Source organism: Malaclemys terrapin, chromosome 4, assembly GCF_027887155.1.
Source record: "Malaclemys terrapin pileata isolate rMalTer1 chromosome 4, rMalTer1.hap1, whole genome shotgun sequence".
In the NCBI taxonomy this organism is placed as follows: domain Eukaryota; kingdom Metazoa; phylum Chordata; order Testudines; family Emydidae; genus Malaclemys; species Malaclemys terrapin.
The window spans coordinates 8,576,884-8,601,679 of record NC_071508.1 but is presented as its reverse complement, the minus strand read 5'-3'; the positions used below and the strand labels follow the sequence as shown (position 1 = coordinate 8,601,679).

General features: G+C 60.3%; 2 protein-coding genes across 7 annotated transcripts in view; both read right to left on the bottom strand.

Annotated features, from left to right (window-relative positions):
- Positions 1–151: 151 nt before the first annotated feature.
- BCAS2 (BCAS2 pre-mRNA processing factor) lies at positions 152–22,121 on the bottom strand. The gene is made up of 7 exons (XM_054027764.1): positions 22,009–22,121; positions 6,455–6,547; positions 6,133–6,203; positions 4,962–5,123; positions 2,690–2,740; positions 1,309–1,389; positions 152–563 (listed from the first exon to the last, which is right to left on the bottom strand). Exons 1-7 carry the CDS (start codon positions 22,099–22,101, stop codon positions 437–439), a joined length of 678 nt encoding a protein of 225 aa, XP_053883739.1. The 5' UTR covers positions 22,102–22,121; the 3' UTR covers positions 152–436.
- A 1,135-nt stretch (positions 22,122–23,256) lies between these two features.
- Positions 23,257–24,796, bottom strand: part of DENND2C (DENN domain containing 2C) — a 52,507-nt gene continuing 50,967 nt past the window's right edge. For all 6 annotated transcript variants that reach the window (XM_054028567.1, XM_054028565.1, XM_054028566.1 and 3 more), the window contains exon 20: positions 23,257–24,756. In XM_054028567.1, coding sequence (XP_053884542.1) covers positions 24,725–24,756 — 32 coding nt within the window. In that variant the 3' untranslated portion in view covers positions 23,257–24,724. The remainder of the gene's footprint in view (positions 24,757–24,796) is intronic.

Below are 24,796 nucleotides of genomic sequence, written 5' to 3'. Positions count from 1 at the left end.
CGCAAGAAAGAACTTGTTCCATCTATGGCCTTGATGATATCATGCCCTCTAATGGCTCTTATGAAATGAAGCATGCATACAAGCTTAAGGTACCTGCATGAGGTTTAGTATCTGACAATGCTCAGATGTTTACGGCTATCAGAAGCCAAAGAAAGTTAGAAAAATGTTTATTTCAGGTATAAGAAATACAAAAACAAATAGATATGGTTCTAAGAACCACTTATTCACACATGAAATCCTTGTGCATTCAGTCTATGGAGCAGGATTTTTTTCCTGAATCTGCTCTATCTCCTCCTAGTCTTTAAAACAAGAAACTGAGAACTGATGATGGTTTTCCATCTCATTACACATGCAGATATTAGAGAGCCTAAGGACACGTGGCCTCTCCACAAAAAAAAGTTGCAAATGTGCTGCAGTGAATGGCAGGGGTCAGACCTCAGAAGTCTTGCTCGATGTTCTCCTTGTTGGCCTCCCCATGCTGCTGTTTAATTTGTAAGATTTCGTTTTCTAGTTGCACAATCGTTCGCTCAATCTCATAGTTTTTACTGACCAGAGACACCCACCTGGAACAGAACATATAAAAACCCAAAGTTTAAATACTAATTAAGACTGTTCAGAGCAATAACTGTTTCTATAATTAAAGGAAGGTAGCTGCACCTTTGGATCAATCCATTAGATACAAACAAGGAAATAGTTTCTCAATATCTGATAAACTTCAGCCACTACATATGACCAATTTAAACAGACTAAGTGATGGAACGTTCATTCTATTTACTTGATGATAAACCACAATGTGCAAAACCTGACGCATTCAGATTCCTGACAGTTAGAAAACTAAGAGTTTTAGAAATAAAGTAAGTTCTGTAGGTGATTTCAAATTGCTAATGTGTCCTCTGCCCTCCCCATTCAATCACTGCTTCAAGCAGCCACACTTGAATTACACAGTTAAACAACTACACCTCTACCCCGATATAACGCAACCCGATATAACACAGTAAAGCAGTGCTCTGGGGGGCGGGGCTGCGGACTCCAGCAGATCAAATCAAGTTCGATATAACGCAGTTTCACCTATAACGCGGTAAGATTTTTTGGCTCCCAAGGACAGCGTTATATCGGGGTAGAGGTGTATTACCTGCAGCTATTGTTACTGATAAAAGATGCGCAAGGTGATGCCAATCCTGTGAAGGCATCTAACTGGGTCACCAAAAGCCTGTCATAGGCTATCCTCTCCGAGGGAGAAAAAAAAAACATGCTGAATGTGTATCTGGGGAAGAATTAGATTAAGAGAAGGAGATTTTAGACACTTACGTTGACTCCATCTCTCGTAGCTTAGACCCAGCTGTGAGCTGCATGTTCTTTCGCTGCCAGTTGAGATCTTGAATGTTTTTCCTGGGAGAAAATGTTAATTGTTTAACCACACAATTGCATTCACTTTTTCTGCTGTCCTGGAAGTTTAACATTTGCTATTGTGCTTGAAATGCAGCCCAACTCCCTTACTCAGCTCCTGGAAAGGATCCTGGATACCCAAATGCACAGCACCAGAAGCATGGAGCTCAGTCATTGGGATGCATATAAACTAAACCTAAGTATCAAGTCTAAAGAGAAAGCGGACTGTGGACATAAAATTCTGTAAAATGAAACTCAAACATGCTAGTAGGGCAGGAAAAGCAAAGAGTGTCGGAGTGTCTGAGCTCAGAGTTCTGTTTTGTCCACTCTGAGAAAAATCAGGATGCTTAAACTAAACTGCACCATTCTCATGAAGCCAACAATGATATCTTTGGATGGAAGTGGCTCCAGACAGGCTGGGAAGAGCTGGATACACAGAGACCATTTAGATTTTGTATTAAATAAAATTAGAACACTGATGAGGTTCTTGCTTTTGTCAGTCTCAATACCCAGATTGCATATCCAAGTTTGTTCTGGAATACTTCCCAAACTCCAGCAAAGAGCCCTATCACCCCTGCTTCCCACACTCGCTGTATCTCAGAAACTAATCCTAAATTGCCCAAGAAAAACAGGCAGTGGTGAGAAATGGCGTGCTAGGCAACTTCGCCCTTCCCTCTGACAAGGGATCCACACAGTGTTTCATGAGATTGTCACCTTCAGACTGGACTACTGTAATTTGCTGTATCTGAGTCTGAAGGTATAATCCATGAAAAAGCTCCTGCTTGTACGGAATGCACCAGTCCATCTCAGCAGGATGAGCTGCCATGATCAGGTCACCCCTGTTCCCTCCACCCTCCACTGGTGACCAATCTGCATTTGCTGTCTATTCAAGGCTGTAGCCCCGATCAAAGCAATCAACAAGCCAAACCTCACACTAGCCACCAGATAGACCTGCCAAAACTATTGGAATCGTCTGGGCAAAAATAACTCCAAGCAGTCGGAGCCCATTACCAGTAGCTGTTCTTAAAGGAGGATCCACTACTGCTGGGTAGGGGTCCAGGCAGAAACAGTTTGTATGGATTGGAAACAGGTAGAATTGTAATGAGTTTGTCCAAAAATGATGGACTAATTCACCACCTGCTGCTTCAGCACAAAACCAAAAGAAATATGACCAGGTCCTCTTCTCTACAACTCTGGCAGCAGCGTAGGGCTGAGTGGAGGCCTTTCTATACCTGTTATTGGGGAATTCCCTTTAGAGTTCCTTCCAAGTTTGAACACAAGGATGAGAAAGGGCAGCACTTACCTCAATTTCTGTAGTTCTTTCTGAGCTTGTTCGATCATATGAACCAGGTGTCTAATAAGCAAAGATGAAAAGTGTAAAAACAGGAGAACACATGGAATTTATCAGCTCACTCAGCGCTATACAATCAATAGAGGGAAGCAAGGAAAAACAAAGATTAGTGTGTCATTTATTTCTCCAAAATGATATAAACAACATGTAAAAAGCAACAGAGGGTCCTGTGGCACCTTTGAGACTAACAGAAGTACTGGGAGCATAAGCTTTCGTGGGTCAGAACCTCACTTCTTCAGATGCAAGTAATGGAAATCTCCAGAGGCAGGTATATATCAGTGATATATACCAGTACTTCTGTTAGTCTCAAAGGTGCCACAGGACCCTCTGTTGCTTTTTACAGATTCAGACTAACACGGCTACCCCTCTGATACATAAACAACATGATGATCATACTCCCCAACCAGGCCAAGATGTCTGATATTTGCACCTCACCTTGAAGAGGCACACTGTATCTTATACAATCATTTTACAGTAAACCTGCATGATTTGGGTTGACCTGCTGCTGGGGAACAATTAAACACAAAGGCTCTAAGCTGAAAAATGCACCTCAAAACTCAACAGGCAAAATTACTGACAAAGCTTTTTACTGGTTTACAAGCGTGATGCTAAACTTTGAGCAAAACGTCCCTTGGAAACCTGTATTTGGAAAGATAAGAATATGCTCAAATTGGGGCACATTATTCCCCATAATTTTCCTACTCAAATAAGAAAAATAAAGGTTAATGAATAATTTAGGACACACACATATTGAACTATAATATCCAAAGATGAAAAATTGCTGAATGTTAAAAAAAGTTGACATTTTGTTAGTTTAATTTTAATAGTTTATGACCATGTATAGAGAACGAGCTGGATAGACCCGTGTAACACTTATGCTAAGGCTTTGGCCTAGTCTTTGCTTGACATGAGTCTTGCCAATTTCTCTCTTAGGAAGACTTGTTTAAATGATGTTCACAGCTGATAGGACATTTTATTTTGTTCACAGAATGTATTGTGTTGGAGGACACAGACAAGAAAAAGTTAATCAGTACAATAAAATACACAAAACGTCATGCTAAAAAGTCCCTGGATTGGGAAAAGCAGGAGTAAGGTGACACAAAGATAATGTGGACAACATAAGTTACATACATTAAAGTTTCTGCATGTGTATTGTATGTGTTATGTAAGACACAGTGCTTAATGTTGATTGAATGCATATGTGATGTTGAAAATTCTTAAAAAATACAAAGTGAACAAGGACTGAAGTTGGAGAGTATCTTCCAGAGATTGTGATGACCATCATGAAGTGGAGAAGAGCTTCCTGTTCTCCTGGAACTCAGTAACTTGGGACCCTACCAGTTCCATTTTATCTGTTTGTTATCTGTCACATAAATATGATCAGAAACTAGAAGTGACAATATTTGTACATTTTCAGATAGAATCAAAGACAAAACCTGACTCAGCATAAATTGGGTGGACTCATGCTTCAGTTTCCCACCTTACACTTCAGTTAAGGACACAAACATCTACCAGGAATTCTCCAACCTCTTTCATTTTGTAGAACTCAGAGCTTCTCTCAGACATCTCTGCAAATGCCTCAATCCTGCCTCTGCCTAGGTTTTAACATACTCCATTCTGCAAACCACCCAGGAAGGGCTCCACAAATTAGTTTGAGAACCACTGAGGAAAGCAGATTCTGGCTGGTTCCCTTGATAGTCACTCAAGACAGATTTAATTGTAAGGGCTAAAACCCTGTCCCCCTCCTCCAATCTACCCTCTAGTAAAAGTAAACTTCTGCAGAAAGGGAGGAGCAAGATCTGGGGACCCTGAACAGATGGACACAAAACCAGCACATGTTGCAGCTGTCTTCTGTTGGGCTCCCTGGGCCCCACTGTATTTGGAGCAGTGGGAGAGGCTGGAATATGGGTGTGACTGTTAGGTGCATGGCTCCACTGGATCATTCTCCAGCACAGAGAGGGTTGTGGCTGCTGCAGCAGGGCTACTGCAACCATTTCTGTGGTCTCAATAGGAAGGGTGGAGAGAGTTCCCTTCCACCATCATCAGCATACAGTCTGATCAGATGAATTCTACCATGGTTCCAGGACAGGTTCTGAAGTTGTGAGAGACATTTCAATAAAATTTGGTGATTATTCTGAAGAAGTTGTATGGAAAACACCTGGAGAACTGAAAATTGACACCACTTTTGTCCAATATTTTCGGAAGAAAAGAAGGGACTGCTTACTCGTTATACACTTTCCAAGCATTGCAGCCATGCTGAGACATTAACTCCAGATTCTCAATCCGAACAGCCTGATGCTCCAGCTGAGCCATTGAGTTATTAACACATTCTTGCCATGCTGTGATATCATTCTTCTGACCAGAGGATGGAGCAGGCAGCTCATACCTGAAATAAAGCCAACCAGAAAAATGTGTCTCTAAACACAATGTCTCAACTACAATTAAGGTCATTGCATTTAGACCTTCTAGAACCAATTTTGCTCAGAGGCACAAACACTGACCGAGTGTCAAACCTAATGCAGAGAAAGCCATCATCTCAGAACTAGATAGAGAAAATGGAGGAAGGAGTCTTGTTGTCCACTTTTATTTAGTAAGAAACAATGCAACGTGCAGCTACTCGTCAAAATAAATGTAATGAGTGAAATACAGCATGTTACTGCTAGGAAAAAAAACAGCAGGTTCCCGTTTCAAATTGTCAGTATATTTAACAGAGCTGGGCTGACCTACACAACAGGAAAGGTTATCTGCTGAAACTTAAGGGTGGTCAGCCAATCATGTGTCTCGGGCTGGATCTCTCCCCACTCTGGCAATCCTGAGTTTCCAATAAAGAGGGGTTGAAGCTATTTGAACTTGCCAAGAAGTCTAAGGCTCCATGGCTGCATCATCTAAAAAAAAGATGTGATTTTGGCTTCTCTGTCCCTCCTGTTAGAAAAGGTAACTATGTGTTTTAAAGAAAGGTAGTCCTAATTAAAGCTGCAACATTTTCAACAAAACAAAGCATTATTAAAAGCAGCTGCACCGATACAGCTGCGCCACTGTAGCACTTAAGTGAAGAAGCTCCTATGCCAACAGGAGAACTTTTCCCCTAGTTAATCCATCTCCCCAACAGGGGGTAGCTGTATCAATAGGAGAATCTCTCCCGTCGACCTGGTGCTGTCAACACAGGGGATTAGGTAGGTATAACCATGTCGCTTACGGGTGTGGATTTTTCACACCACTGACCTGAAAGACTTAGTTATACCGATACGGGTCTGTACTGTAGACCTGGCCTAAGAATCGTGCATTACACTGCTTCCGTCAGCAGGAGCACGCCTGCCAGGGTCTGGAACGGTTCCATCCAGACCAGGCCTTTCCCACTCGGCTCATAGCAGTCACTTGTGCAGACTCTCACTCACCTTTTCATGCTGAGGAGCTCTATGGGCTGCCGGGCTGCCAGGCGCTCAAACTCATTCCGCATAATTTCAGTCTGTTGGTGCAGAGCAGACAGTTACCCACAGCCAAGTAGGGGGAAGGAGAGACCCAGAGTGCTCCCACCCCCAAGGGCAGGAGAGACTGAAGCCCTGCCACGCAGTGACTGATGGTGGCAGTTCTCTTTGCGCCCCAGCCCCACAGTGAGGGCACAGCTGGCCTCATGCTGCAGCAGCCTCCTGGCAGGAGCCTGTAACCAGGAGACTTCAGGGCTTGGCTCTGGCCACCCACGGCACCTCCCTGGCTCACCTCAAAGGTGCTGTAGTCAGGTGTGGGCAGGTAGCTGAGGTAATTCTTAGTGGGCCGGTAGCGTCGCGTCTCCTCCTCCACCAGGGCGGCAGCCTAGAGGGAAAGAGCGCAGAGTGGAGTAGGGTCAGTGTACCGGGTTTTCCTGGACATGAGCTGTTTGGTGGTCCTCTGATTTCCGTCCACGTGGATTTTTGAAACGTAAAGAAATGTCCAGTATTTTTCCTTGCTAGCTGCAGATCAGACTGAGCCGCAGGCACCTGCGCCCCCTGCTGCTGGGTCCCTGTCATTTCTCTGTCCCCACAGCTGTGCGCACAGGGCAACTGCCCTGTTCTGGTTATGGCCCTGTGTCGCCACACCGGGCCGATTGGTCCCTCCCCTGCATCACAGCTGCTGGGTCCTGCCAGGCCAGGCCCACAAGGTAAGCGGAGACGCTTGCCACGCCGTAGGGCCTCAGAGCCCAACCGGGAATAGGGTGACCAGATGTCCCGGTTTTATAGGACAATCCCGCTTTTGGGTCTTTTTCTTATATAGGCTCCTATTACCCCCCACCCCCGTTCCGATTTTTCACACCTGCTGTCTGGTCACCCTAACCGGGAGGGGGTGAGAGGGCCGGGCCTGGCCCCAGCTCCTACCCTGGGGAGGAGAGTCTGTGGGGAGGTGCTGGAGTGCCTGCGCCAATCACCTTCCACCGTGACAGGGAGCGACACTACCCGCCCCCCCTTGAGAGTGAGAGAGAGACTGCAGGTACCCCCCCGGTACCGCTCCCCCGTACACACATCATCCCCCTCTGCCCCCCCGTACACACATCATCATCCCCCTCCCCCCCCCCGGTACCGCTCCCCCGTACACACATCATCCTCCCCCTCCCGCCCCCCCCCCGGTACCGCTCCCCCGTACACACATCATCATCCCCCTCCCCCCCCCGTACCGCTCCCCCGTACACACATCATCATCCCCCTCCCCCCTCCCGTACCGCTCCCCCGTACACACATCATCATCCCCCTCCCCCCCCCAGGTACCGCTCCCCCGTACACACATCATCATCCCCCCCCCCCCCCCGGTACCGCTCCCCCGTACGCACATCATCATCCCCCTCCCCCCCCCCGGTACCGCTCCCCCGTACACACATCATCATCCCCCTCCCACCCCCCCCCCCGGTACCGCTCCCCCGTACACACATCATCATCCCCCTCCCCCCCCCCAGGTACCGCTCCCCCGTACGCACATCATCATCCCCCTCCCCGCCCCCGGTACCGCTCCCCCGTACGCACATCATCATCCCCCTCCCCGCCCCCGGTACCGCTCCCCCGTACGCACATCATCATCCCCCTCCCCGCCCCCGGTACCGCTCCCCCGTACGCACATCATCATCCCCCTCCCCGCCCCCGGTACCGCTCCCCCGTACGCACATCATCATCCCCCTCCCCCCCCCCGGTACCGCTCCCCCGTACGCACATCATCATCCCCCTCCCCCCCCCCGGTACCGCTCCCCCGTACGCACATCATCATCCCCCTCCCCCCCCCCCGGTACCGCTCCCCCGTACTCACATCATCCTCCCTCTCCCCCCCCCCAGGTACCGCTCCCCCGTACGCACATCATCATCCCCCCCCCCCCGGTACCGCTCCCCCGTACACACATCATCATCCCCCACCCCACCCCCCCGGTACCGCTCCCCCGTACACACATCATCATCCCCCTCCCCCCCCCCGGTACCGCTCCCCGGTACACACATCATCATCCCCCTCCCCCCCCCCCCGGTACCGCTCCCCAGTACACACATCATCCCCCCCCCCCCGGTACCGCTCCCCGGTACACACATCATCCTCCCCCTCCCCCTCCCCCGGTACCGCTCCCCGGTACACACATCATCATCCCCCCCGCCCCCGGTACCGCTCCCCCGTACGCACATCATCATCCCCCCCCCCCGGTACCGCTCCCCCGTACACACATCATCATCCCCCACCCCACCCCCCCGGTACCGCTCCCCCGTACACACACCATCATCCCCCTCCCCCCCCCCCGGTACCGCTCCCCGGTACACACATCATCATCCCCCTCCCACCCCCCCCGGTACCGCTCCCCCGTACACACATCATCATCCCCCTCCCCCCCCCCGGTACCGCTCCCCCGTACACACATCATCATCCCCCTCCCCCCCCCCGGTACCGCTCCCCCGTACACACATCATCATCCTCCCTCCCCCCCCCTGGTACCGCTCCCCCGTACACACATCATCATCCCCCTCCCCCCCCCCGGTACCGCTCCCCCGTACGCACATCATCATCCCCCTCCCCCCCCCCCGGTACCGCTCCCCGGTACACACATCATCATCCCCCTCCCCCCCCCGGTACCGCTCCCCCGTACACACATCATCCCCCCCCCCCCCCCCGGTACCGCTCCCCGGTACACACATCATCATCCCCCCCCCCCCCGGTACCGCTCCCCGGTACACACATCATCATCCCCCTCCCCCCCCCCCCGGTACCGCTCCCCGGTACACACATCATCATCCCCCTCCCCCCCCCCCCGGTACCGCTCCCCGGTACACACATCATCATCCCCCTCCCCCCCCCGTACCGCTCCCCCGTACACACATCATCATCCTCCCTCCCCCCCCCCCCGGTACCGCTCCCCCGTACACACATCATCATCACCCTCCCCCCCCCCGGTACCGCTCCCCGGTACACACATCATCATCCCCCTCCCCCCCCCAGGTACCGCTCCCCCGTACGCACATCATCATCCCCCTCCCCCCCCCAGGTACCGCTCCCCCGTACGCACATCATCATCCCCCTCCCCCCCCCCGGTACCGCTCCCCCGTACGCACATCATCATCCCCCTCCCCCCCCCCCGGTACCGCTCCCCGGTACACACATCATCATCCCCCTCCCCCCCCCCCGGTACCGCTCCCCCGTACACACATCATCCCCCCCCCCCCCGGTACCGCTCCCCGGTACACACATCATCATCCCCCCCCCCCGTACCGCTCCCCGGTACACACATCATCATCCCCCTCCCCCCCCCCGGTACCGCTCCCCGGTACACACATCATCATCCCCCTCCCCCCCCCCGTACACACATCATCATCCTCCCTCCCCCCCCCCCGGTACCGCTCCCCCGTACACACATCATCATCCCCCTCCCCCCCCCCCGGTACCGCTCCCCGGTACACACATCATCATCCCCCTCCCCCCCCCAGGTACCGCTCCCCCGTACGCACATCATCATCCCCCTCCCCCCCCCAGGTACCGCTCCCCCGTACGCACATCATCATCCCCCTCCCCGCCCCCGGTACCGCTCCCCCGTACGCACATCATCATCCCCCCCCCCCCCGGTACCGCTCCCCGGTACACACATCATCATCCCCCTCCCCCCCCCAGGTACCGCTCCCCCGTACACACATCATCATCCCCCTCCCCGCCCCCGGTACCGCTCCCCCGTACACACATCATCCTCCCTCTCCCCCCCCCCAGGTACCGCTCCCCCGTACACACATCATCATCCCCCACCCCCGGTACCGCTCCCCCGTACGCACATCATCATCCCCCTCCCCGCCCCCGGTACCGCTCCCCCGTACGCACATCATCATCCCCCCCCCCCCCGGTACCGCTCCCCGGTACACACATCATCATCCCCCTCCCCCCCCCAGGTACCTCTCCCCCGTACGCACATCATCATCCCCCACCCCCCCGGTACCGCTCCCCCGTACGCACATCATCATCCCCCTCCCCCCCCCCCCGGTACCGCTCCCCAGTACACACATCATCATCCCCCTCCCCCCCCCCCGGTACCGCTCCCCCGTACACACATCATCCCCCCCCCCCCCCGGTACCGCTCCCCGGTACACACATCATCATCCCCCCCCCCCGGTACCGCTCCCCGGTACACACATCATCATCCCCCTCCCCCCCCCCGGTACCGCTCCCCGGTACACACATCATCATCCCCCTCCCCCCCCCCGTACCGCTCCCCCGTACACACATCATCATCCTCCCTCCCCCCCCCCCGGTACCGCTCCCCCGTACGCACATCATCATCCCCCACCCCCCCGGTACCGCTCCCCCGTACGCACATCATCATCCCCCTCCCCCCCCCCCGGTACCGCTCCCCCGTACACACATCATCCCCCCCCCCCCCGGTACCGCTCCCCGGTACACACATCATCATCCCCCCCCCCCGGTACCGCTCCCCGGTACACACATCATCATCCCCCTCCCCCCCCCCGTACCGCTCCCCCGTACACACATCATCATCCTCCCTCCCCCCCCCCGGTACCGCTCCCCCGTACGCACATCATCATCCCCCACCCCCCCGGTACCGCTCCCCCGTACGCACATCATCATCCCCCTCCCCCCCCCCGGTACCGCTCCCCGGTACACACATCATCATCCCCCTCCCCCCCCCCGGTACCGCTCCCCCGTACACACATCATCCCCCCCCCCCCCGGTACCGCTCCCCGGTACACACATCATCATCCCCCCCCCCCCGGTACCGCTCCCCGGTACACACATCATCATCCCCCTCCCCCCCCCCGGTACCGCTCCCCGGTACACACATCATCATCCCCCTCCCCCCCCCCCGTACCGCTCCCCCGTACACACATCATCATCCTCCCTCCCCCCCCCCCCCGGTACCGCTCCCCCGTACACACATCATCATCCCCCTCCCCCCCCCCGGTACCGCTCCCCGGTACACACATCATCATCCCCCTCCCCCCCCCAGGTACCGCTCCCCCGTACGCACATCATCATCCCCCTCCCCCCCCCAGGTACCGCTCCCCCGTACGCACATCATCATCCCCCTCCCCGCCCCCGGTACCGCTCCCCCGTACGCACATCATCATCCTCCCTCCCCCCCCCCCGGTACCGCTCCCCCGTACACACATCATCATCCTCCCTCCCCCCCCCCCCGGTACCGCTCCCCCGTACACACATCATCATCCCCCTCCCCCCCCCCCCGGTACCGCTCCCCCGTACGCACATCATCATCCCCCTCCCCCCCCCCCGGTACCGCTCCCCCGTACGCACATCATCATCCCCCTCCCCGCCCCCGGTACCGCTCCCCCGTACGCACATCATCCTCCCTCTCCCCCCCCCCAGGTACCGCTCCCCCGTACGCACATCATCATCCCCCTCCCCGCCCCCGGTACCGCTCCCCCGTACACACATCATCATCCTCCCTCCCCCCCCCCCCGGTACCGCTCCCCCGTACACACATCATCCTCCCTCTCCCCCCCCCCAGGTACCGCTCCCCCGTACACACATCATCCTCCCTCTCCCCCCCCCCAGGTACCGCTCCCCCGTACACACATCATCATCCCCCACCCCCGGTACCGCTCCCCCGTACGCACATCATCCTCCCTCTCCCCCCCCCCAGGTACCGCTCCCCCGTACGCACATCATCCTCCCTCTCCCCCCCCCCAGGTACCGCTCCCCCGTACACACATCATCCTCCCCCACCCCCGGTACCGCTCCCCCGTACGCACATCATCATCCCCCTCCCCCCCCCAGGTACCGCTCCCCCGTACGCACATCATCATCCCCCTCCCCGCCCCCGGTACCGCTCCCCCGTACACACATCATCCTCCCTCTCCCCCCCCCCAGGTACCGCTCCCCCGTACACACATCATCCTCCCTCTCCCCCCCCCCAGGTACCGCTCCCCCGTACGCACATCATCATCCTCCCTCCCCCCCCCCCCAGGTACCGCTCCCCCGTACGCACATCATCATCCCCCTCCCCCCCCCAGGTACCGCTCCCCCGTACGCACATCATCATCCCCCTCCCCCCCCCAGGTACCGCTCCCCCGTACACACATCATCATCCCCCCCCCCCCCGGTACCGCTCCCCCGTACGCACATCATCATCCCCCCCCCCCCGGTACCGCTCCCCCGTACGCACATCATCATCCCCCCCCCCCGGTACCGCTCCCCCGTACGCACATCATCATCCCCCTCCCCCCCCCAGGTACCGCTCCCCCGTACGCACATCATCCCCCTCCCCGCCCCCGGTACCGCTCCCCCGTACACACATCATCATCCCCCTCCCCGCCCCCGGTACCGCTCCCCCGTACGCACATCATCATCCCCCTCCCCCCCCCCGGTACCGCTCCCCCGTACGCACATCATCCCCCCCCCCCCCCGTACCGCTCCCCCGTACACACATCATCATCCCCCTCCCCGCCCCCGGTACCGCTCCCCCGTACACACATCATCATCCCCCTCCCCCCCCCCGGTACCGCTCCCCCGTACGCACATCATCATCCCCCTCCCCCCCCCCCCGTACCGCTCCCCCGTACGCACATCATCCCCCCCCCCCCCGTACCGCTCCCCCGTACACACATCATCATCCTCCCTCCCCCCCCCCCGGTACCGCTCCCCCGTACACACATCATCATCCCCCTCCCCGCCCCCGGTACCGCTCCCCCGTACGCACATCATCATCCCCCTCCCCCCCCCCGGTACCGCTCCCCCGTACGCACATCATCATCCCCCTCCCCCCCCCCGGTACCGCTCCCCGGTACGCACATCATCATCCCCCTCCCCCCCCCCGTACCGCTCCCCCGTACACACATCATCATCCTCCCTCCCCCCCCCCCGGTACCGCTCCCCCGTACACACATCATCATCCCCCTCCCCCCCCCCCGGTACCGCTCCCCGGTACACACATCATCATCCCCCTCCCCCCCCCAGGTACCGCTCCCCCGTACGCACATCATCATCCCCCTCCCCCCCCCAGGTACCGCTCCCCCGTACGCACATCATCATCCCCCTCCCCGCCCCCGGTACCGCTCCCCCGTACGCACATCATCATCCCCCCCCCCCCGGTACCGCTCCCCGGTACACACATCATCATCCCCCTCCCCCCCCCAGGTACCGCTCCCCCGTACACACATCATCATCCCCCTCCCCGCCCCCGGTACCGCTCCCCCGTACACACATCATCCTCCCTCTCCCCCCCCCCAGGTACCGCTCCCCCGTACACACATCATCATCCCCCACCCCCGGTACCGCTCCCCCGTACGCACATCATCATCCCCCTCCCCGCCCCCGGTACCGCTCCCCCGTACGCACATCATCATCCCCCCCCCCCCCCGGTACCGGTCCCCGGTACACACATCATCATCCCCCTCCCCCCCCCAGGTACCGCTCCCCCGTACGCACATCATCATCCCCCACCCCCCCGGTACCGCTCCCCCGTACGCACATCATCATCCCCCTCCCCCCCCCCCCGGTACCGCTCCCCGGTACACACATCATCATCCCCCTCCCCCCCCCCCGGTACCGCTCCCCCGTACACACATCATCCCCCCCCCCCCCGGTACCGCTCCCCAGTACACACATCATCATCCCCCGCCCCCCGGTACCGCTCCCCGGTACACACATCATCATCCCCCTCCCCCCCCCGGTACCGCTCCCCGGTACACACATCATCATCCCCCTCCCCCCCCCCGTACCGCTCCCCCGTACACACATCATCATCCTCCCTCCCCCCCCCCCGGTACCGCTCCCCCGTACGCACATCATCATCCCCCACCCCCCCGGTACCGCTCCCCCGTACGCACATCATCATCCCCCTCCCCCCCCCCCCGGTACCGCTCCCCGGTACACACATCATCATCCCCCTCCCCCCCCCGGTACCGCTCCCCGGTACACACATCATCATCCCCCTCCCCCCCCCGGTACCGCTCCCCGGTACACACATCATCATCCCCCTCCCCCCCCCGGTACCGCTCCCCAGTACACACATCATCATCCCCCTCCCCCCCCCCGTACCGCTCCCCCGTACACACATCATCATCCTCCCTCCCCCCCCCCCCGGTACCGCTCCCCCGTACACACATCATCATCCCCCTCCCCCCCCCCCGGTACCGCTCCCCGGTACACACATCATCATCCCCCTCCCCCCCCCAGGTACCGCTCCCCCGTACGCACATCATCATCCCCCTCCCCCCCCCAGGTACCGCTCCCCCGTACGCACATCATCATCCCCCTCCCCGCCCCCGGTACCGCTCCCCCGTACGCACATCATCATCCCCCTCCCCGCCCCCGGTACCGCTCCCCCGTACGCACATCATCATCCCCCTCCCCCCCCCCCGGTACCGCTCCCCCGTACGCACATCATCATCCTCCCTCCCCCCCCCCCCCGGTACCGCTCCCCCGTACACACATCATCATCCCCCTCCCCCCCCCAGGTACCGCTCCCCCGTACGCACATCATCATCCTCCCTCCCCCCCCCCCCGGTACCGCTCCCCCGTACGCACATCATCATCCCCCTCCCCCCCCCCCGGTACCGCTCCCCGGTACACACATCATCATCCCCCTCCCCCCCCCAGGTACCGCTCCCCCGTACGCACATCATCATCCCCCTCCCCCCCCCAGGTACCGCTCCCCCGTACGCACATCATCATCCCCCTCCCCGCCCCCGGTACCGCTCCCCCGTACGCACATCATCATCCCCCTCCCCGCCCCCGGTACCGCTCCCCCGTACGCACATCATCATCCCCCTCCCCCCCCCCCGGTACCGCTCCCCCGTACGCACATCATCATCCTCCCTCCCCCCCCCCCCCGGTACCGCTCCCCCGTACACACATCATCATCCCCCTCCCCCCCCCAGGTACCGCTCCCCCGTACGCACATCATCATCCTCCCTCCCCCCCCCCCCCCGGTACCGCTCCCCCGTACACACATCATCATCCCCCTCCCCCCCCCAGGTACCGCTCCCCCGTACGCACATCATCATCCCCCTCCCCCCCCCCGGTACCGCTCCCCCGTACGCACATCATCATCCCCCTCCCCCCCCCCGGTACCGCTCCCCCGTACGCACATCATCCCCCCCCCCCCCGTACCGCTCCCCCGTACACACATCATCATCCCCCTCCCCGCCCCCGGTACCGCTCCCCCGTACACACATCATCATCCCCCTCCCCCCCCCCGGTACCGCTCCCCCGTACGCACATCATCATCCCCCTCCCCCCCCCCCGTACCGCTCCCCCGTACGCACATCATCCTCCCTCTCCCCCCCCCCAGGTACCGCTCCCCCGTACGCACATCATCATCCCCCTCCCCGCCCCCGGTACCGCTCCCCCGTACGCACATCATCCTCCCTCTCCCCCCCCCCAGGTACCGCTCCCCCGTACGCACATCATCATCCCCCTCCCCGCCCCCGGTACCGCTCCCCCGTACACACATCATCCTCCCCCACCCCCGGTACCGCTCCCCCGTACGCACATCATCATCCCCCTCCCCCCCCCAGGTACCGCTCCCCCGTACGCACATCATCATCCCCCTCCCCGCCCCCGGTACCGCTCCCCCGTACACACATCATCATCCTCCCTCCCCCCCCCCCCGGTACCGCTCCCCCGTACACACATCATCCTCCCTCTCCCCCCCCCCAGGTACCGCTCCCCCGTACACACATCATCCTCCCTCTCCCCCCCCCCCAGGTACCGCTCCCCCGTACACACATCATCATCCTCCCTCCCCCCCCCCCCAGGTACCGCTCCCCCGTACGCACATCATCATCCCCCTCCCCCCCCGGTACCGCTCCCCCGTACACACATCATCCTCCCTCTCCCCCCCCCCAGGTACCGCTCCCCCGTACACACATCATCATCCTCCCTCCCCCCCCCCCCAGGTACCGCTCCCCCGTACGCACATCATCATCCCCCCTCCCCCCCCGGTACCGCTCCCCCGTACGCACATCATCCTCCCCCCCCCCCCGGTACCGCTCCCCCGTACGCACATCATCATCCCCCTCCCCCCCCCCGGTACCGCTCCCCCGTACGCACATCATCATCCCCCTCCCCGCCCCCGGTACCGCTCCCCCGTACACACATCATCATCCCCCTCCCCCCCCCCCGGTACCGCTCCCCCGTACGCACATCATCATCCCCCACCCCACCCCCCCGGTACCGCTCCCCGGTACACACATCATCCTCCCCCTCCCCCTCCCCCGGTACCGCTCCCCCGTACGCACATCATCCTCCCCCTCCCCCGGTACCGCTCCCCCGTACGCACATCATCATCCCCCTCCCCCACCCCCGGTACCGCTCCCCCGTACGCACATCATCATCCCCCCCCCCCCCCCCGGTACCGCTCCCCCGTACGCACATCATCATCCCCCTCCCCCACCCCCGGTACCGCTCCCCCGTACGCACATCATCATCCCCCTCCCCCACCCCCGGTACCGCTCCCCCGTACACACATCATCATCCCCCCCCCCCCCCCGGTACCGCTCCCCCGTACGCACATCATCCCCCCCCCCCCGGTACCGCTCCCCCGTACGCACATCATCATCCCCCTCCCCCCCCCCGGTACCGCTCCCCCGTACGCACATCATCATCCCCCACCCCACCCCCCCGGTACCGCTCCCCGGTACACACATCATCCTCCCCCTCCCCCTCCCCCGGTACCGCTCCCCCGTACGCACATCATCCTCCCCCTCCCCCTCCCCCGGTACCGCTCCCCCGTACGCACATCATCATCCCCCTCCCCCACCCCCGGTACCGCTCCCCCGTACGCACATCATCATCCCCCCCCCCCCCCCGGTACCGCTCCCCCGTACGCACATCATCATCCCCCTCCCCCACCCCCGGTACCGCTCCCCCGTACACACATCATCATCCCCCCCCCCCCCCCGGTACCGCTCCCCCGTACGCACATCATCCCCCCCCCCCGGTACCGCTCCCCCGTACGCACATCATCATCCCCCTCCCCCCCCCCCGGTACCGCTCCCCCGTACGCACATCATCATCCCCCTCCCCCCCCCCGGTACCGCTCCCCCGTACACACATCATCATCCCCCCCCCCCCCGGTACCGCTCCCCCGTACGCACATCATCCCCCCCCCCCCGGTACCGCTCCCCCGTACGCACATCATCCCCCCCCCCCCGGTACCGCTCCCCCGTACGCACATCATCCCCCTCCCCCACCCCCGGTACCGCTCCCCCGTACGCACATCATCATCCCCCTCTCCGCCCCCGGTACCGCTCCCCCGTACGCACATCATCCCCCCCCCCCCGGTACCGCTCCCCGGTACACACATCATCATCCCCCTCCCCGCCCCCGGTACCGCTCCCCGGTACACACATCATCATCCCCCCCCCCCCCCGGTACCGCTCCCCGGTACGCACATCATCCTCCCCCTCCCCCCCCCCCGGTACCGCTCCCCCGTACACACATCATCATCCCCCTCCCCCCCCCCGGTACCGCTCCCCGGTACACACATCATCATCCCCCTCCCCCCCCCCCCGTACCGCTCCCCGGTACACACATCATCATCCCCCTCCCCCCCCCCCGGTACCGCTCCCCGGTACACACATCATCATCCCCCCCCCCCGGTACCGCTCCCCGGTACACACATCATCATCCCCCCCCCCCGGTACCGCTCCCCGGTACACACATCATCATCCCCCCCCCCCCGGTACCGCTCCCCGGTACACACATCATCCTCCCCCTCCCCCTCCCCCGGTACCGCTCCCCAGTACACACATCATCATCCCCCCCCCCCCCCGGTACCGCTCCCCCGTACGCACATCATCATCCCCCCCCCCCCGGTACCGCTCCCCCGTACACACATCATCATCCCCCACCCCACCCCCCCGGTACCGCTCCCCCGTACACACACCATCATCCTCCTCCCCCCCCCCCGGTACCGCTCCCCGGTACACACATCATCATCCCCCTCCCCGCCCCCGGTACCGCTCCCCCGTACGCACATCATCATCCCCCTCCCCGCCCCCGGTACCGCTCCCCCGTACGCACATCATCATCCCCCCCCCCCCGGTACCGCTCCCCCGTACGCACATCATCATCCCCCACCCCACCCCCCCGGTACCGCTCCCCCGTACACACACCATCATCCCCCTCCCCCCCCCGGTACCGCTCCCCGGTACACACATCATCATCCCCCTCTCCCCCCCCGGTACCGCTCCCCCGTACGCACATCATCATCCCCCTCCCCCCCCCCAGGTACCGCTCCCCCGTACGCACATCATCATCCCCCTCCCCCCCCCCAGGTACCGCTCCCCCGTACGCACATCATCATCCCCCTCCCCCCCCCCGGTACCGCTCCCCGGTACACACATCATCATCCCCCTCTCCCCCCCCGGTACCGCTCCCCCGTACGCACATCATCATCCCCCTCCCCCCCCCCAGGTACCGCTCCCCCGTACGCACATCATCATCCCCCTCTCCGCCCCCGGTACCGCTCCCCCGTACGCACATCATCCCCCCCCCCCCGGTACCGCTCCCCGGTACACACATCATCATCCCCCTCCCCGCCCCCGGTACCGCTCCCCGGTACACACATCATCCTCCCCCCCCCCCCCCGGTACCGCTCCCCGGTACGCACATCATCCTCCCCCTCCCCCCCCCCCGGTACCGCTCCCCCGTACACACATCATCATCCCCCTCCCCCCCCCCGGTACCGCTCCCCGGTACACACATCATCATCCCCCTCCCCCCCCCCCCGTACCGCTCCCCGGTACACACATCATCATCCCCCTCCCCCCCCCCCGGTACCGCTCCCCGGTACACACATCATCATCCCCCCCCCCCGGTACCGCTCCCCGGTACACACATCATCATCCCCCCCCCCGGTACCGCTCCCCGGTACACACATCATCATCCCCCCCCCCCCGGTACCGCTCCCCGGTACACACATCATCCTCCCCCTCCCCCTCCCCCGGTACCGCTCCCCGGTACACACATCATCATCCCCCCCCCCCCCCGGTACCGCTCCCCCGTACGCACATCATCATCCTCCTCCCCCCCCCCCGGTACCGCTCCCCGGTACACACATCATCATCCCCCTCCCCCCCCCCGGTACCGCTCCCCCGTACACACATCATCATCCCCCACCCCACCCCCCCGGTACCGCTCCCCCGTACACACACCATCATCCTCCTCCCCCCCCCCCGGTACCGCTCCCCGGTACACACATCATCATCCCCCTCCCCGCCCCCGGTACCGCTCCCCCGTACGCACATCATCATCCCCCTCCCCGCCCCCGGTACCGCTCCCCCGTACGCACATCATCATCCCCCCCCCCCCGGTACCGCTCCCCCGTACGCACATCATCATCCCCCACCCCACCCCCCCGGTACCGCTCCCCCGTACACACACCATCATCCCCCTCCCCCCCCCGGTACCGCTCCCCGGTACACACATCATCATCCCCCTCTCCCCCCCCGGTACCGCTCCCCCGTACGCACATCATCATCCCCCTCCCCCCCCCCAGGTACCGCTCCCCCGTACGCACATCATCATCCCCCTCCCCCCCCCCAGGTACCGCTCCCCCGTACACACATCATCATCCCCCTCCCCCCCCCCGGTACCGCTCCCCGGTACACACATCATCATCCCCCTCTCCCCCCCCGGTACCGCTCCCCCGTACGCACATCATCATCCCCCTCCCCCCCCCCAGGTACCGCTCCCCCGTACGCACATCATCATCCCCCTCCCCCCCCCCGGTACCGCTCCCCCGTACGCACATCATCATCCTCCCTCCCCCCCCCCCGGTACCGCTCCCCCGTACGCACATCATCATCCCCCTCCCCCCCCCCGGTACCGCTCCCCCGTACGCACATCATCATCCCCCTCCCCCCCCCCGGTACCGCTCCCCCGTACGCACATCATCATCCCCCTCCCCCCCCCCGGTACCGCTCCCCCGTACGCACATCATCATCCCCCTCCCCCCCCCCGGTACCGCTCCCCCGTACGCACATCATCATCCCCCTCCCCCCCCCCGGTACCGCTCCCCCGTACGCACATCATCATCCCCCTCCCCCCCCCCAGGTACCGCTCCCCCGTACGCACATCATCCTCCCCCTCCCCCCCCCCCCCGGTACCGCTCCCCCGTACGCACATCATCATCCCCCTCCCCCCCCCCGGTACCGCTCCCCCGTACGCACATCATCATCCCCCTCCCCCCCCCCGGTACCGCTCCCCCGTACGCACATCATCCTCCCCCTCCCCCCCCCCCGGTACCGCTCCCCCGTACGCACATCATCATCCCCCTCCCCCCCCCCGGTACCGCTCCCCCGTACGCACATCATCATCCCCCTCCCCCCCCCCGGTACCGCTCCCCCGTACGCACATCATCATCCCCCTCCCCCCCCCCGGTACCGCTCCCCCGTACGCACATCATCATCCCCCTCCCCCCCCCCGGTACCGCTCCCCCGTACGCACATCATCCCCCCCCCCCCCCCCGTACCGCTCCCCCGTACGCACATCATCATCCCCCTCCCCCCCCCCGGTACCGCTCCCCCGTACGCACATCATCATCCCCCTCCCCCCCCCCGGTACCGCTCCCCCGTACGCACATCATCCCCCCCCCCCCCCGTACCGCTCCCCCGTACGCACATCATCATCCCCCTCCCCCCCCCCGGTACCGCTCCCCCGTACGCACATCATCATCCCCCTCCCCCCCCCCGGTACCGCTCCCCCGTACGCACATCATCATCCCCCTCCCCCCCCCCGGTACCGCTCCCCCGTACGCACATCATCATCCCCCTCTCCCCCCCCGGTACCGCTCCCCCGTACGCACATCATCATCCCCCTCCCCCCCCCCAGGTACCGCTCCCCCGTACGCACATCATCATCCCCCTCCCCCCCCCCGGTACCGCTCCCCCGTACGCACATCATCATCCTCCCTCCCCCCCCCCCGGTACCGCTCCCCCGTACGCACATCATCATCCCCCTCCCCCCCCCGTACCGCTCCCCCGTACACACATCATCATCCCCCTCCCCCCCCCCCGGTACCGCTCCCCCGTACACACATCATCATCCCCCTCTCCCCCCCCGGTACCGCTCCCCCGTACGCACATCATCATCCCCCTCCCCCCCCCCGGTACCGCTCCCCCGTACGCACATCATCATCCCCCTCCCCCCCCCCAGGTACCGCTCCCCCGTACGCACATCATCCTCCCCCTCCCCCCCCCAGGTACCGCTCCCCCGTACGCACATCATCATCCCCCTCCCCCCCCCCGGTACCGCTCCCCCGTACGCACATCATCATCCCCCTCCCCCCCCCCCGGTACCGCTCCCCCGTACACACATCATCATCCCCCTCCCCCCCCCCCCGGTACCGCTCCCCCGTACGCACATCATCATCCCCCTCCCCCCCCCCGGTACCGCTCCCCCGTACACACATCATCATCCTCCCTCCCCCCCCCCCGGTACCGCTCCCCCGTACACACATCATCATCCCCCTCCCCCCCCCCAGGTACCGCTCCCCCGTACGCACATCATCCTCCCCCCCCCCCAGGTACCGCTCCCCCGTACACACATCATCCTCCCCCTCCCCCCCCCAGGTACCGCTCCCCCGTACGCACATCATCATCCCCCTCCCCCCCCCCGGTACCGCTCCCCCGTACACACATCATCATCCTCCCTCCCCCCCCCCCAGGTACCGCTCCCCCGTACACACATCATCCTCCCTCCCCCCCCCCCAGGTACCGCTCCCCCGTACGCACATCATCATCCCCCTCCCCCCCCCGGTACCGCTCCCCCGTACGCACATCATCATCCCCCCCCCGGGGCCCAGCACTCACCGCCTCTCGTACGCCTGGCGCCTCGTAGCCCTGGTCGAAGTAGGGCAGCGCATCCACCGCCACCTCCCCGGCCACCAGCCCCGGACCCGACATGGCAGCAATGACCGCGCGCTCCCCCGTCGCGCCTGCGCGGTGCCCCCACGCCACTACCCTCGGCGCGCCTGCGCCAGCCCCTTGCCCTCGGCGCGCAGGCGCAGGGACACGCGCGCCGTAGCTGCCCAACGCGCACGCGCAACCTGGAGCGCCTCATCCCGCCACTTACCACGTGCGAGGGGCGTGGCCACGCGGGGTCTCCTCAGAGGCCGGGAGTTGAAGAGCCGCCCTCGGGGCGCTGGGGAGCGTTGCTGCCCCCGCCCGGCCCATGCAGGGGCCGTTCCCGGCCCTCCCTCAGCGAGGGGCTGCGGACAGCTGAGGGAGCTCCGCAGGCCCCACCCTGAGGGCTTTAGCCACGCTAGGCAGCTGTGCGGAAAGGCCCCGTTCACAAAGTTCCTGAAGGGACATGGGTCCCTGGGTGCAGCCACCACCCTCGCTTTACCCACCCCCATCCCCCTGGCCTGAGGGTGAGGCAGGATGACTGACAAGATGCAGGTGGCTGTAGCCTCCATTTAGAACCAGCCTCCCTGCTATCGCTCCTGCATGATGAGCTTACCCTAGGCTCACCGTTACCCAAAAGGCCACAGTAACAAGGCCACATGGGCCCCAAAGGCCCTTGTTTTAAGAAGTTTTAAGTATTGTCACATTTTGGAACTGAACACTTAGGCTTAGATGTAATAAAAAAAATGAGCTTTTCCCATAACTAGTTTTGACCGATGAAATCTTTTGGTTTTCTTTAAAACAGAAATGGAAAACAGTGAGTTAACACATCTAAAGTTTCTTGTCAAAACAAATAGCAGCCAGGTATAGGAAATGCTTGAAGCCTCTGCTTCAGCTGTGAACTCCACTACCAGGCTTTATAGGGACCGCTACTATTCAGCCATGCACACTACTAACTTATCTCAAGTCCTGGCTTCTTGTTGAGGAGAAAAAGAAAAAGGCTCTAGCCTACAGCCAGCTTATAAGGCAGCTGTTTTCACATGTAGACAAACTTCTGAGGAAGATGAGCTTGTTCTGTTTATAATCCTGTATCAGGAATTGATCACTGCTAGGTGGCTGTGTCAAACTAGTTCATGAATTCCATGTGCCAGCTCCTCCCCGCAGAGCTAGTACTTTCTCATAGCTGTTAAGTTGACGCACCAGAGAAGACTTCACTTCACTTTTGGAGTCACTGTATATTACATACACTCAGCATTCAGTCAGAGTCTGTTTCAGTTACATGTAAACATCTGTTTATGGGACAGAACTCCATCAAAAACCAGCCTCAAGCTGCAGCCAGTGGCCCACAAAGACCCAGAGAATGGTTTGATTAATTGGTTAAACATAATAGGGCAACAGCATTACTTTGTATAAATAACTGGCATAAATATATCAAATAAACCCAGGCAGCTACTGTAAACTGTTCAAACCATCATGGGACTGAATTACTATCTATTCTTCCCCCACAACAGATGCTAAGGAATCCACATTTCTCAACAGCAGAGAACGAAGATAGCTGTGTTTTGAGAGGGTGAGGAAAGGAAGAAATCTCATTTGTCCAACGTTTTAATTCCATGATAAAGGAGAAAGGATTTGTTTTTAAAATCCTTTTTTAAAAGATCTGGCTCAGCATCTGCATCCTTGAGCTACTTTCTTGTCATCTGCACCAATTCAACATTAAACAGTTGATTTTAATGCCAACATTTAAAGAATTAATAGGGCTCCCTATGCAGAGATGCCATTTTATCACAAAAAATTGCAGTTCCGTTTTGTGGAAGTCACCCAGACCAAACTTATAGCAGTTAAGTATATGTAATAAGGTAAAGGACAAGCATATTCCATGTGTCTGTGTGCAGGGTGAGGAGCACTGGGCAGTATGAAATCAGAATATAGGACAAATCAGCAGAAAATAAGCTGACATTTTCACTTGGTTTTCAAAAATGTAAAGCTTTGTGATAAACAGCTAGGGAGTACAAATTACATTGAATGAGAAGCTATTTCTGAGTTCAGACCAACCAACAAAGAATATGGCTAGGTGCTATCAAAACCATACACCATGTATAGGGCAGTGCACTCGAAGGAAAGATGGCAAAAGGGAACTGAACAGCAGCCAGAGCAATCTTTCCAGCTCCTGAGGCAGCCCTGTGAACCCACTGTGTGCGCCAGTACTTGCACAGTCCATTCCCTGGACCCAGCATGACCAACAGCCCTGTCTCATGATTACATTCAGTCCTTAAATGCAGAATTGGTTTTAACCAAACAAAAAACTTTTCCTAAAGAATGGCTCAGCAGGCCAAGCAGCAAAAATATGGAGTCTGAAGCTTCACAAAGAGAAAAAGCTCCCCTTTAAAATTCCCCATTAGTGGGGATGAGGTGATTAGCGTATCCAGCATCAAGTTCTCCAGCTGCATCCATTTCCAGTTGCCTCCACAACACTCCAGTGAAACCAGGCATAGGAAGTTGATGGATTGTACTTTTTGTTTCCATTTTCTCCCCGTAGTTGAGCTTTCCATGGACTGAGCTGCATCTCAGTAAGTACATCTGACACACGATTTGGACAAGGCGGCAGCATTTGTATGCAAAACTCCTTTGTGTCCCAGTGATGACTACATCCCTCTTCATCAGTGTTTCAGCACCCGTGTTTTCACTTCCTTTGAAGAAATTTCATTTTACTTCCTACAGAGAAAAGGACAAGACAAATTAGAATCTGAAAAGG